The sequence below is a fragment of the Schistocerca americana genome, chromosome 1, assembly GCF_021461395.2.
Source record: "Schistocerca americana isolate TAMUIC-IGC-003095 chromosome 1, iqSchAmer2.1, whole genome shotgun sequence".
In the NCBI taxonomy this organism is placed as follows: domain Eukaryota; kingdom Metazoa; phylum Arthropoda; class Insecta; order Orthoptera; family Acrididae; genus Schistocerca; species Schistocerca americana.
In genome coordinates, this window is record NC_060119.1 from 246,087,108 (window position 1) to 246,100,900 (window position 13,793).

Genomic DNA, 13,793 nt, shown 5'->3' on the forward strand with positions numbered 1-13,793 from the left:
GAGAGAGAGAGAGAGAAAACAGAAAGAGGGGAAGCAAAATTTGACTACGAGAGAACTGTGGGTTATTTAGCATACGATTCCCAGTTTCGTTTTTTAATGGGACTAGGCTGCAAGCAACTGAATAATGGGCCCGCCACCCGCCTCCTCTTGACAAATCGCATCAGCGCTGTTGGAGAAAATGCACATTCCATAGAACAGTGGATTCTGCAGTGGCTACAGCACAATTGACCATATACATATCCTGCGAGAAGAAGGTAGCCAAGCCAAGGAATATGAAATGCCACTATGCACAGCTTTTATAATTTTTGAAAAGACATTTGATTCTACCAGATACACTGCAGTTGTACAGGCATTGACGAACAAGGCCTGGCGACAAGGTACATCAAGGTATTATCTAACAGTTATGATGTCTCGATGGTTTCTGTCAGCATGAATTTTCCATTGGAGGAGGAGAACAGTGTGATCTTGTAGTCATGAAATTATTTAAACAATAATTGAAATTTGGGTTTTAAATACGGCCGTGGTGGCCGATCGGTTCTAGGCGCTACAGTCTGGAACCGCGCGACCGCTACGGTCGCAGGTTCGAATCCTGCCTCGGGCATGGATGTGTGTGATGTCCTTAGGTTAGTTAGGTTTAAGTAGTTCTAAGTTCTAGGGGACTGATGACCTCAGAAGTTAAGTCCCATAGTGCTCAGAGGCATTTTTTTTTGGGTTTTAAATGTTTCAAAAGAAACCTTCGGACAGCTCAGATAGATTTCTAATTAAGAAAGATCTGAAAAGAAGTGAAATACGAGCAATAACATGAGATCAGGATGTTGCGGGAAAGGCAAAGGCTATAATATGGAATCGGCAGGAAATATCGCACGAAGGAATGACGAATGATGGACAAAGGAGGTACTAGAGTGGAGTCCCATTGAAAGACGAAGAGCACAGGGTTAACCACCCGAACCCCTCACAAAAGAAAGCGAATCAGCCAGAAGAAACGGTCGGATATAAGTGTCACTTCATACATGCACATACCATGTCGCGGTTCGTAAATAATTGCCTCCCCACCTCCCCACTCTTTCTTCCCCTCCCCCCTTTCCGCCCCCTTTCCCTACACATTTCCGTAACCCTCTAGGATTCCCTCCCATTCCCGTCCCCCCTTCCCTCATCACCTCCCTTCGCCCTCTCCTATTCTCTCCTCCCCCCACGGCCCGCTCTCCCCCTCCCCCTATCCTCTCCCTATGGTTTTTGGATTTGTTGTTCTATGGTGCGTACAATGATTTTTTGTACCACTTGACTCGGACGGATTGGTGAATGGTATGTATAGGGTATAAATAAAAAGATCGTCGAGTACAGTGGGATAGCACATAGTGACAGTCTACGAGGATTACAAATGTTTGTTACCATTACGTTTTTCCGTACATGTAATTTATATTGGCGAAATGTGCAGTATCTTTGTTTATGAATCAGGTGTTAAATGTGGTGTCACCGCCAGACACCACACTTGCTAGGTGGTAGCCTTTAAATCGGGCGCGGTCCATTAGTATACGTCGGACCCGCGTGTCGCCACTGTCAGTGACAGCAGACCGAGCGTTACCACACGGCAGGTCTAGAGAGACGTACTGGCACTCGCCCCAGTTGTACAGCCGACTTTGCAAGGAATGGTTCACTGACAACTACGCTCTCATTTGCCGAGACGATAGTTAGCATAGCCTTCAGCTACAATTGCTACGACCTAGCAAGGCGCCATAATCCTTTGCTATATATATTGTGGTTATAACATGTATCATCAAGAGCGATGTTCTACAAATGTGGATTAAAGTTAAGTATTCCAGAAGCTACGTACTTTTCTTTATAGTATTCATTACGTATCCTGTTTCAGACCTCACGCCAGCCTGCGTGAGTTTAAGCGTGTGCCTTTCGGCTTCCTCTCATTGTGTCTAGGCTGTCTTGTCTAGACACAACATTAAGATTTACCTTTGTGATTCCTATAGTAGGCGGCTGTTATGGACGAGCAGTTCTAGGCACTTCATTCCGGAACCGCGCTGCTGCTACGGTCTCACGTTCGAATCCTGCCTCGGGCATGGATGTGTGTGATGTCCTTAGGTTAGTTAGGTCTAGGGGACTGATGACCTCAGATGTTAAGTCCCATAGTGCTTAGAGCCATTTGAACTATTCCTATAGTACATAATATGCTTCTTAAATTGCATAAAAATTTTCATGAGACTAATATCGAAATATTTCAGTATATCGCCGGTTAATACCATGGCGCCACTTGACGCCTGCACAGCAAGTCACAAGGGTTCTGCAGCGCCTCTGTGTAGTCCACATGAGGTCGTCGGCACGACGTGTAGTTTCAACTTTACTGTTGCTATGGATGCTGCACTTTTACCTTTTAGTCATTTGACAACTCATCTGCAAGCATCCTGTTCTATAAATGATAAACCGTGCGGAGTTTTTTTCATGTATTTGTACTTTGTTCTCAAAATGTCGACGAAACATGCATGTGAACATACACGCAAAGCTATGAAAAAGTTTTTGTAAGATTTTGGTCATCCCAAAAAATGGTTGTATCTTGTGCATATTGACTATTTTCTTTTCATATAGTTTCTGTCGAAACTAGTAATTGGAATAAAGGTCTAGAAATCAAGTTATCTTGGCTTTCACAAAACAAAAAAAAAAAAAAAAAAAAAAAAAAAATATGTAAATGCTTTCAGTTCTGTGTGACAAATAGAGCGATCACCAGAGTACACTGGTGTTGTTCCTGATTAGTGTTGTTACCAGGCCTGATAGCGTGTACAATGGGTGTGAAAAGCGTCAGTTGTTTAGTAGTCACAGTGAAGACAGCGTTATCAGCACCCCACAGAGTTTGCGAGAGGGTCCACTGTGGGTCGATATTTGGCTGACTTGTTGAATCGTGCAATATACTTATTTTCGGGGCAATGAGATGTGGTAATGGCCCAATGCTGGTGTGCGATGGAACGAGACGGAAGCCGTACTCGTCGTCAAAGTTACAGAGGACCACGTCTGGTGTCTTTGAATAAAAGTGTCATTTCCGTTCGTCGCATTGCGTATTTCTGTCAATGACTTTCTCTACTGTTCTTTCTACGTGGTCCAAGTTTCAACGAGCTGTGTTATTTGACAATGACACATCAGGTGAAAGTTACTTTCATTTATAAGTTTTGCATACCAGTGTATAAGGAAGATAAATAGGTCGAAATATATAACACAGAATATATAAATATGCTTTTATGAGGCCAAGACAGCTGGTCGAGTGTGGCCTTCATGAAGCAATTTGCCCGTTGTTTTCCTGTACTGATTTAGCGCCACTCTTACGCGACTAGCTCGAAATTTGAATGGAGATCATCTTTCAGGTGTAGAAACACGCCTACCAACTTTCGTTTATGTCACACAACCCTTTCTCGGCAATGCGATTTTTTTCCGTCAGTGTACTTACTACATTCAGTAAGAGCGACCAGTTATATATATAATATTTTAAGTACATTGTTAGAGACAGCGAGATTTGCACAAAACATAGTCTGCAGAGCAGGTGCTCAAATCGACCTCCCTAACTCAGTGGATCACTCTTCCCTGAACTTATCGCTCTTAACTGAACAAATCGACAGCTGTAAAGGTAATTTACGGAGGACACCAAGGAATTGCGATAGCGCTTTTACTATTTACAATGTACTCGTATATAAATGGTTTAGTAGAAAGCGTCGGAAGTTCTATAAGACAGTTCGCAGATGATGCGGTTGTCTATAAGAACGTACCAGCTACAGAAGACAGCATCGTTTTGCAGATGACTGATGAATAGTGCGGGCTCTAGCAATTCACCCTGAACGTAAATAAATGTAACATATCGCGCCCGCATAGGAAAAGAAATCCAGTATTGTACAACTACACTGTTGATGACAAATTGCTGAAAACAGCGGGTGCGGTAAACTGTCTACAGTAGCTACCAACAGCGGCCTTAAGTGGAAGTGGATAGGCCGGCCGTTGTGACCGAGCGGTTGTAGGCGCTTCAGTCCGGAACCTCGCTGCTGCTACGGTCGCAGGTTCGAATCTTGTCTCGGGCATGGATGTGTGTGATGTCCTTGGGTTCGTTAGGTTTACGTAGTTCTAAGTCTAGGGGACTGATGACCTCAGCTGTTAAGTCCCATAGTGCTTAGAGCCATTTGAAGCAGATAGTAGGAAAAGTAGAAGCCAAACTGAGATTCATAGGAAGAATCTTAAGAAAATGTTCCTCATCCACGAAGGAAGAGGGTTACCAGGCGCTTGTTCGACCAATTCTTGAGTACTGTTCATGAATCTGGGATCCTTGTATTGTAGGACTGATATAAGAGGTAGAGAAGATTCAACGAAGAGCGGCGCGTTTCGTCACGAGGTCGTATAGACGCCACGAGAGCGTTACAGGGATCCTCAACAAACTTCAATGGCAGACGCTGCCATAGCGGTTTCCTTTTGAAATTCCGAGAGAGAATTTTGTGGGAAGAGTCGGACGACGTATTACTGCCTCCCATATAAGTCTCGCGAAATGACCAAGACGAGAAAAATCGACATTAGAGCTAATACAGAGGCTTACCGGCTGTCATTCTTTCCAATAGCCAAATAGGGAAGGAGGGATCAAGTTAGTATCCTGTGCCATACACCGTTAGGTGGCTTTCGAAGCACAATGTAGATGTACAGAAAAGTGGAATAATGAAAATGGTTGCACTCCCATGTCTGTATTAGCAGTAAATAATTGCCCGTCTTTTGTATAAGGCATCTACATCTTCATCCATACTCCTCAAGCCACTTGACGGTGTGTGGCGGAGGGTACTTTGAGTACCTCTATCGGTTCTCCCTTCTATTCCAGTCTCGTATTGTTCGTGGAAAGAAAGATTGTCGGGATGCCTCCGTGTGGGCTCTAATCTCTCTGATTTTATCCTCATGGTCTCTTCACGAGATATACGTAGGAGGGAGCAATATACTGCTTGACTTCTCGCTGAAGGTATGTTCTCGAAACTTCAACAAAAGCCCGTACCGAGCTACTGAGCGTCTCTCCTGCAGAGTCTTCCACTGGAGTTTATCTATCATCTCCGTAACGCTTTCGCGATTACTAAATGATCCTGTAACGAAGCGCACTGCTCTCCGTTGGATCTTCTCTATCTCTTCTATCAGCCCTATCTGGCACGGATCCCACACTGGTGAGCAATATTCAAGCAGTGGGCGAACATGTGTACTGTAACCTACTTCCTTCGTTTTCGGATTGCATTTCCTTAGGATTCTTCCAATGAATCTGTCTGGCATCTGCTTTACCGACGATCAAATTTATACGATCATTCCATTTTAAATCACTCCTAATGCGTACTCCCAGATAATTTATGGAATTAACTGCTCCCAGTTGCTGACCTGCTATATTGTAGCTAAATGATGAAGGATCTTTCTTTTCTATGTATTCGCAGCACATTACACTTGTCTACATTGAGATTCAATTGCCATTCCCTGCACCAGGCGTTAATTCGTTGCACCTGCTGTAATCGCTGTATAATGGTTAGGCAGCCAGATATGATAACATGCAGTCTAAAATTTGGAAACTAGAAGTAATTACACCTAAACCCAGAATAGAACGCAGGAACTCGAGTACTCTGAAGCATAACTTTATCCTCTGCATTAACTGCTGTACCCTACTTTGACGTCTATCTTCTATACAAAATACGCACGGTACGGAATTTTGGAAGAGGCATTCTGTACTGTTGGCATGCAAGGAATCGCGGCGTTTCGATCACCCTGTATAAAGCACGCACCACGCTTGTCGTGTGTTACGCTTCGCGCTTAGCGCTGCTGCGTGCGCACTCACCGGTGGCTTGCTGCTCCACCCCCATGCTGCCTGGTCAGAGACACGCCGGAGACTGCGCCGTACGCACGACGGCACAGTGCGCTACGTCATGCCACGGCCGTTGCTTGCCGCCAAAACGCCGACCCCCGCGCCCGTTGCAGCTGGAGGCGTGACCGCCGTACCGGCTGCCGCGTGTCAAACCCGGGTGGCGCGCGCGAGGTAGCGTCATGCTTAGGACTCCATACTCAAAACTACTTAGCTACCGATGCTGCCGGCCGGTGGTGGCCGAGCGGTTCTAAGCACTTCAGTCTGGAACCGCGCGACCTGGGATCCTTGTATTGCAGGTTCGAATCCTGCCTCGGGCATGGATGTGTGTGATGTCCTTAGATTAGTTAGGTTTAAGTAGTTCTAAGTTCTAGGGGACTGATGACCTGAGAAGTTAAGTCCCATAGTGCTCAGAGACATTTGAACCAATCTACCGATGCTTTGCCAGGAGCACTCGGAGACGCGGAGGAGAGTTGCTGCGTAACTCTTACCTGATACTAAGAGCGGTATTCATCGGAGCCAACACGAGAAAACCAGCGCCACCAAAAGAGAATTCTCTCTGGTGCAAATGGCAGGTGGACATAAGCGAATTGCATTCTGTCGTGTTCGGTTCGCATCACTGGTTCCGCCGGTTGTCGGTTTTTTAGCCAACCATCAAACAAAGCTAGAGTCCCCTCCGCTTTGCGATATGTAGCAGCAGGCAACATTCGTCTGGTGTCTTGTTTGCGAACTACGAGGGTTATTCGGCAAGTAAGCAGCGATCGGTCGCGAAATGGAAAATACGGTGAAAATCTGATGAAGCTTTGCACAGATGCGTTGGGCACTGTGTCTAGTACGCCCATCGATCGCATCATGTTGCTCTTTTCAGTTCTGACCCCACAGCGAGAAGTAAAAATGGCCAGAAATTAGCGTATCCCGCCAAGTATGAGGGCCTGGCGAAAAATTTCGCCTGAATCTATGCAATCCACTGTCATACGGTTCGTTCTACACAATTCTCGGCCGCTCTCAGCAGGGGCAATGAGGATGCTCCTGCAGTGTTCCCGATGAGAAGTGTTTGATCACCCACAATACAGCCCGTAATTGGCTAGCCTTGAGGTTGATCTCTGCTCAAATGAACCGATGGCTATGAAGACAATATTTCGACACAGACAACGAGCTGCCGTCCAGAGTAGAAAAATGTCGAAAAGCACTCGCGGCTGTCTTCTATAACGAGGGAGTTGAAAAGTTGGTACAACTCTACGGCAGAATCTAAGTCTGAGCGACGACCGTGTAGAGAAGCAAATACCCTGGATCTGAACTAGGGGGGGGGGGGGGGGCAGGTCATACTAGTCTCAGGAAACAAGGACTCGAGACAACATGCAGCACTTCTTATTAAATAAAACAGTAAACCAGTGAAAAACTGCTTTTAATAAACATTTTAAATACAAGAATGCACCTGTACAATCCGAGAAAACATGCAGCATTTCTTATGAAACAAAACAGTAAACTAGTGAAAAACTGCGAATATCTTTTATGGGGGGGGGGGGGGGGCAGCTGCCCCCCCCCCTGCCCCTCGCTGGGTACGCCCATGTCTATGCGTATTACAAAAATGTATGTATGTATGTGTGTGTGTTCCACATCTCCTCCTAAAACCGAAATTATTGGACATATCCCTTACTGTCAGGCTCTGGGCATAAGAACAACCTACGTATCATAGTTCAGGCGACATGACGTCTTAAATAAGGGGATACGTGAAAAACTGCCGCATTACTAATTCTTTGCTACTAACTCTCTTCACAACATATTTCGCAGACAGTATCCACATATGTCACTGAATGCACCTACACAAATATGTCATTCTATGACATATAATTTAGGAGATATGACAGCATAAACACTGTGACGCGTGGAAAAACGCCACATCGTGCATGAAGTTTTAATATGATTATTCCTTACTACTAATACACTCCTACAGGTGAGTCAACTTCACGAAATCCTTGACACTTGGCAGCGTTTTTGACAACTTTCAACTGCGAAGCGCAAGCTGCTATAGCCCAAAACAATAGCCGTCTATATAAGTGTGAAGATGCGTTGCCATAGAGGCGTTTACAAATAGCTCCTAGACAAGTATCCAGACATATTGTTTTACAATAAAGTTCGGAGTTAAATAAATGTTAGAAAGAATTCGTATTTTGCATATTATGTTTTTTAATTTGGATAGTCCACTTACACATGTGTAAATTATGCATATTTCTTTGTACGATTGTTCATAATTTCAAATGTCTTTCCACGAATACATGGGAATGACATTTTTTCGATATTGCACTACAGGCACAATTTATTTTTTGTTTTCGTTTCTAATAGAAAACTGGGAAAATGGGTGCCCGGGAAATGCCAGAATTGTTAATTAATATAGAAATAATTCATGCTTGTGGGATCCAAGACATGGACGGGAAGAGATTGGATAGGTAGAAAATAGCCGAAGCACTCAAAGATCCAACTGGCTACGCGAGATAGACGATAGTTTTATTAGCCGATAATGGAGTGACTAAACTCAGTTCATTAAAAAAGGGTAACACAATAAATTTTTTTCTCTACCTCGTGATGACTGGGTGTTGTGTGATGTCCTTAGGTTAGTTAGGTTTAAGTAGTTCTAAGTTCTAGGGGACTAATGACAATAGATGTTAAGTCCCATAGTGCTCAGAGCCATTTGAACCACAATAAATTTCCTTGCAAGTAAACAAGTACGAATGTGTATCTATTATGGTGATTAAAATTAAAAATATACGGAACATCTGACTATTCTCCTAGCTTACGTTCATGGTAGCTGTAATGGCTGATATACCATTATTACGTTTAAGATTCATGATGTAATAACTGAAGAAATAAAATTCCTATACCCGCGATCACACCCCCTGCCCACCAACAAACTACATAAAAGGTTTTATCGAATAGTCTTATGTGACAGGCTTTATTACACATTTCATTAATCATATTTTATTGACATTATCTTTCTTATACGCACTTCACTAAAATACTTGAAGGGGTTCGCGTATGTCATGAATCTTAGTCAAAAACAGCGCGCTCACTGTGCAAAATAATTCTCTCTGAATACCAAAGTCTTTAATCGTGGCTGTCACTGGTGTTGCATCGAGTGAAACCTGTGTGATGGCTGTTACCGCCAAAAAACAGTAACACAGCGTTCGGAGTGGTGGTACGCTGTTCTTGTTGTCTCGTGTTGTCTTCGGTTCCCTCCAGCGTAAATGCTCGTTCACTCGTAGAAGCGACTGGTTGTAAACACTGGGGATATATCTGCTTATGTCCATTCGGTTACGTTCTCTTGCATTCGCTTTATAGATCATTCAGCTTGCTCAAACACGCAAACCATGTAACGTACGAAGATGGAATTGACATCACTGTATTCTGGAAGGGATGCATTATGTTTTCAGTTTGGTTTTTAAGACAGTATACTGAAACTTTGCGAAAATACATTTCCCGATGACGTTGCAGAATTTTCGATGTGTGGTAAGTTCTTTTGCTGGTGAATTTAAGTGAACACATTATGAGAACGAAATCTTAAGAATATGTTTTCATCTGCTCCTAACCTGTACACCACTGGAGATCTCTAATATGAAATAATTAGAGTTAAATGTGACGTATAATTGAAGTGTTATCATGCTAAAGGGTCTAAGTAATAAAATGTACTTTCTAGGTTATTCAGATTAAGCTCTGTTCAAAGAATGTGAACATAAATATGCATTAATTACACATTAACACTTGCTCATTGACTTAAGGAAAACAAGTTATCACTTGGCATGATCCAAAAATAGTATATAAACACTGAATTTTCTAAATAAATTTACACTGGAATGCTAAACTGGCTAAGTGCACCATACAAATTTGTAATATTTATACTTCTAGTATCCATTTAACTGTTGATTCTTGGCACAGTTCACGTTAAAACTGTTTGTTCACCTAAGGTAGGTATTCTAGCGTACTTCTAATGTCTCTTTTCTACTCTGAAGACACTCCTTCTGCATCAGTGATCTCACTGAATGTAATCGTTTTGAAATCTTCACTGCACCATAAAATAACTACCTTTCATCTGAACAACTTTAAAAAGTTGCTTGTCGTGAGCTGTTGCTATGATGTTCATTACATGATATCATTTACCACTCTCTTAAGTCATGCTCACGATTTCTTTTAGATTTATCAGTTTTACTCGTAGCTCCTTTGCCGAATTATTCATACTGTTTTCACTCTCGATTGTATCACCAATGAAAATACATAAACGACAGGCTACAAGACGGCAGGAGCAAGCGGAAGCTATGTCCAGTAACTCGTGAAACACACCCTCCACCTGCTCCATTTAGTACGAAGAAGTCATAGGAGTTAACTCTCCTGCCATCTACTGGCCTTCGTAGCATCTACATCAGCCATCATTAGAGATGGCCCTCTTGGTACGTAAAAGCACTATTCACATACCACCTAAGGAAGTAGGAAACACAGTTATGCAAAACTGGCGCTTACCCCTTTAGCATGATAACTCTTCAGTTCTCGGCTCGCGCGTCAAAAGCGGTCACTTGTTTGGTTACATTACGAGAAACAAATAGCTAGGTTTGTAATTAACCGGTTATTACACTTTCTCATCAAATTTTATACTTACTTGTAACCAAGGGCGCACATGTGATAATTTGTAGCGGTGTTCAAAACAAACTTCGGATCGATGTCAGCTTTACCTTTCCTTTTTTTACGACTACTGCTGTCGTTACACTCGTAGCTGTCACAAATGCTTGAAGTGAGAATCTCACTGTCGTTTTAGAATGGCATGATCATTTCATCTACAGAATTTTCTAAAATAGCTTCATTCTTCCATGCTTCATGGTTTTTCCGTGACGTTAGGAGGGTCGTTGACGACTTCCTTCGTAGGTGGTCTTCCTATGGTGAGCACTACGAAGGAAAATAGAGTATATCTTTGCTGGCAAAGTAAGCTATAATTTGGCCCCACAGCAGCTCTGGTGGATTGAAATGGCAGTGATAAGATGACAGCTGAACGATTGCACGCCCTTATGTTTTCGCCAGCTCGTCGATTTCGCATGTGGGAAACCGTAATTTGTGGATATAATTTTTTTTTTTTTTTGGGGGTGGGTGGGGGGGCAGGGGTGTCTCACCAACCATCTGACTTAACTGATGCGGCCCGTCACGGATTCCTCTCCTGTGTCAACCACTTCCTCTCAGAGTAACGCTTATATCCAATATCCTCAATTATCTGTTAGGATGTATTCCAATGTCAGCCTACACCTAGAGTTTTTATCCCCAACTCCCTCTAGTACAAAGGAAATTATTCCCTGAAGTCTGAACACATGTTCTATCACTCTTTCCCTTCTTCTTGTCAATGTTTAACACATATTTCTAACCACCCAATATGTGCAGATAACCTCGTCATTCCTTATTTCATCAGTCCACATACAAGGGGCGTTCAGTTGAAAAACGCGGTTTTTGTTGTGGGACATCGCGGAGTATTCCCGTTTCAGCACTAAGCATGAAGCTGCGATAGATAGCGGCGCTATATATAGCCTTCGAAATGGCGTCTGTAACGGAGGTGCCTTCCAAGAGAGAGCTGTCATTGAATTTCTTTTGCGGAAAACTGGAGCGTCGTAGATATTCAGAGGCGTTTGCAGAATGCCTACGGAGACCTGGCAGTAAACAAAAGCACGGTGAGTCGTTGGGCGGGGCTGGTTGATTTGGGGGAAGGGGGACCAAACAGCGAGGTCATCGGTCCCTTCGGATGAGGGAAGGATATCGGCCGTGCCCTTTCAAAGGAACCATTCCGGCATTTTTCTGAAGCGATTTAGGGAAATCATGGAAAACCTAAATCCGGGTTTCAACGATCGTCCTCCCGAATGCGAGTCCACTGTGCTAGCCACTGCGCCACCTCGCTCGGTTTGGGTGACGCGCCAATCATCATCGAAACAAGGTCGCGCAGACCTGTCCGACCTCCTGCGTGCCGGCCGGACGCACACAGCTGAAGGAAATGGAAGGAACGGCTTCAGCGTATTCGTCGCCACAAAAATGCAAAAGAACTTCTCCTTTTCCATGACAACGGAAGGCCTCACACATGTCCTTGCACCGGGGATAAGCTCACAAAACTTCATTGGGCTCTTCTTCTTCATCCACCCTACATTCCGGATCTCGCACCTTCCGACTTCTGTTTGGCCTAAAGAAGCATGCACTCCTCCAGAAGCAGTACGTGGATGATGGGGAAGTTATTGATGTAGCAAGAAGTTGGCTCCGACATCGACCAACAGAGTGGCACCATGCGGGCATACAAGCCCTCCCAGTAAGGTGGTGTAAGGCCGTCGCATTGAACGGAGATTATGTTGAAAAATGGAGTTTTGTAGCCAAAAGAGTTGGGGAATAATACGGTGTACTGGAACCCTGAATAAAACCAAACTGCTTTCAGAAAAAAAGTGCCCCTCGTACATATGAAATTGTAGTCCAACACTATTACATTGCTTGTTAGACGTTTCTAGCTTTCTCTGCTTCATGATTCGTTCATTAAAAACTTACTGTCGTCTTTATTTAAATTTGACTTCTCATTTAGTAGCGTTGAGAGTCTTAGCCCACTCACTAGTAAGCTTCTTTCAGTCTAACATCAGGAAACCCGAACCAGGACCTATGTACGCAGCTTCTAAGCAGGGACTTCTGTAGACGATACCCGGTGGGTGGACAATTAAAAGCTGTGTTCAGCCTTGATGCGGCAGAGGACAACTTGCCCCTCGGGTGGTCTTCATTCACAGTAGAAGTGTGGATAGGCGCATCCTATTAGAAGTAATACAGAGGAGGGAATATGCAGGACGCTACTTGCATCTAGCATTGACTCTTGTTTCCATCTGGCCGCAATGGTGAATTACTTTCAAACAAATCTGTGCTCCCTATTGTATTGGTTTTGCCGTAGGAGGAACATTCACAGTGTGGTCTTACAGTTGCGTGATTCGAAGTGGTAAATAAATGGCGACAATTTGTTAAAGACAAAATTAAGAGCAGTTCCCATATTCCATCACTGTCATTTAATTGATTCGATACAGCATAGATTTGTGTGCAGAAACCAATCTCAAACATGGGTTTGCGTAAGAAAGAAATTGACGGTAATAACCTGATCAAGTCAGGACGTACCGAGGGGTGTCGAGATAGGTTTCCACCAAGGGTGCAGGCACTGAATGGGTCCAAAACCTGACGAGAGAAAGAAAAAAAGAGATTAAGACGGTTTAGGAATCAACCGAAAGACGTGAGTTCTTCTGCGCCAAGTGTTCCTATCTTCTGCCTTTGAGAAGAAGCCTTGCCCTCGCTCCACTACTATAAACACACTCTGTTGTCACAGTGTCATTTCATCCAAGAAGCATCATAAAGAAACTGACGTTACTGCACAGACGTCTAACATAGTTTATGTGGAAACAATAAGCTTTGTTCACCCAGATGTCTCATACACTGCATGTTCATGGTCAATAATAGTGTTCTTGCTGCTACTTCGCTGGGGAGTTATAGAATCACAAAGGTCGGGGAAATTATGCTAGTTAGCTGAAAGCTCCAGAATCTCAATTTCTGATGAATGAACATTGCAAGTATAGGCAGCAAGGGAAATGTAATTCATTCGTACCTCCAGCCAGTAGTTTTGCTGTTCCCAAGTTTCAACTGGTGCGATCTGCGGCTGATTAATGATACACTGGTGTGCAAAACTTAAGGACAAAAGTAATTCCCACATTATGTGTCGATCCCAAGTATAGCTCAATAGTTCTTAAAAGGATGTGTGATCACCACAGACGGCAGTGTACGCTCTGAAACGTTTTCCCGTGCTGGTCACAAAGTTTGGTAAGTAGTTCTTTTGATAGCTTTGACAAGGTTCATCTCTGCTATCACGTGAAATCCAGACCACGCCTACTTTCCACGGTATTTAGGCTGCTCT

General features: G+C 43.6%; 1 protein-coding gene across 2 annotated transcripts in view; it reads right to left on the bottom strand.

The window, feature by feature from the left end:
- Positions 1-13,793, bottom strand: part of LOC124621801 — a 175,682-nt gene that overhangs the window by 44,847 nt on the left and 117,042 nt on the right. The window contains exon 1 of one of the 2 annotated variants that reach the window (XM_047147248.1): positions 5,828-5,867. The exons of the other annotated variant lie outside the window; for it this stretch is intronic. Coding sequence (XP_047003204.1) covers positions 5,828-5,852 — 25 coding nt within the window. The 5' untranslated portion in view covers positions 5,853-5,867. Of the gene's footprint in view, positions 1-5,827; positions 5,868-13,793 lie in introns of those variants that run through there. 2 annotated transcript variants of the gene reach the window in all.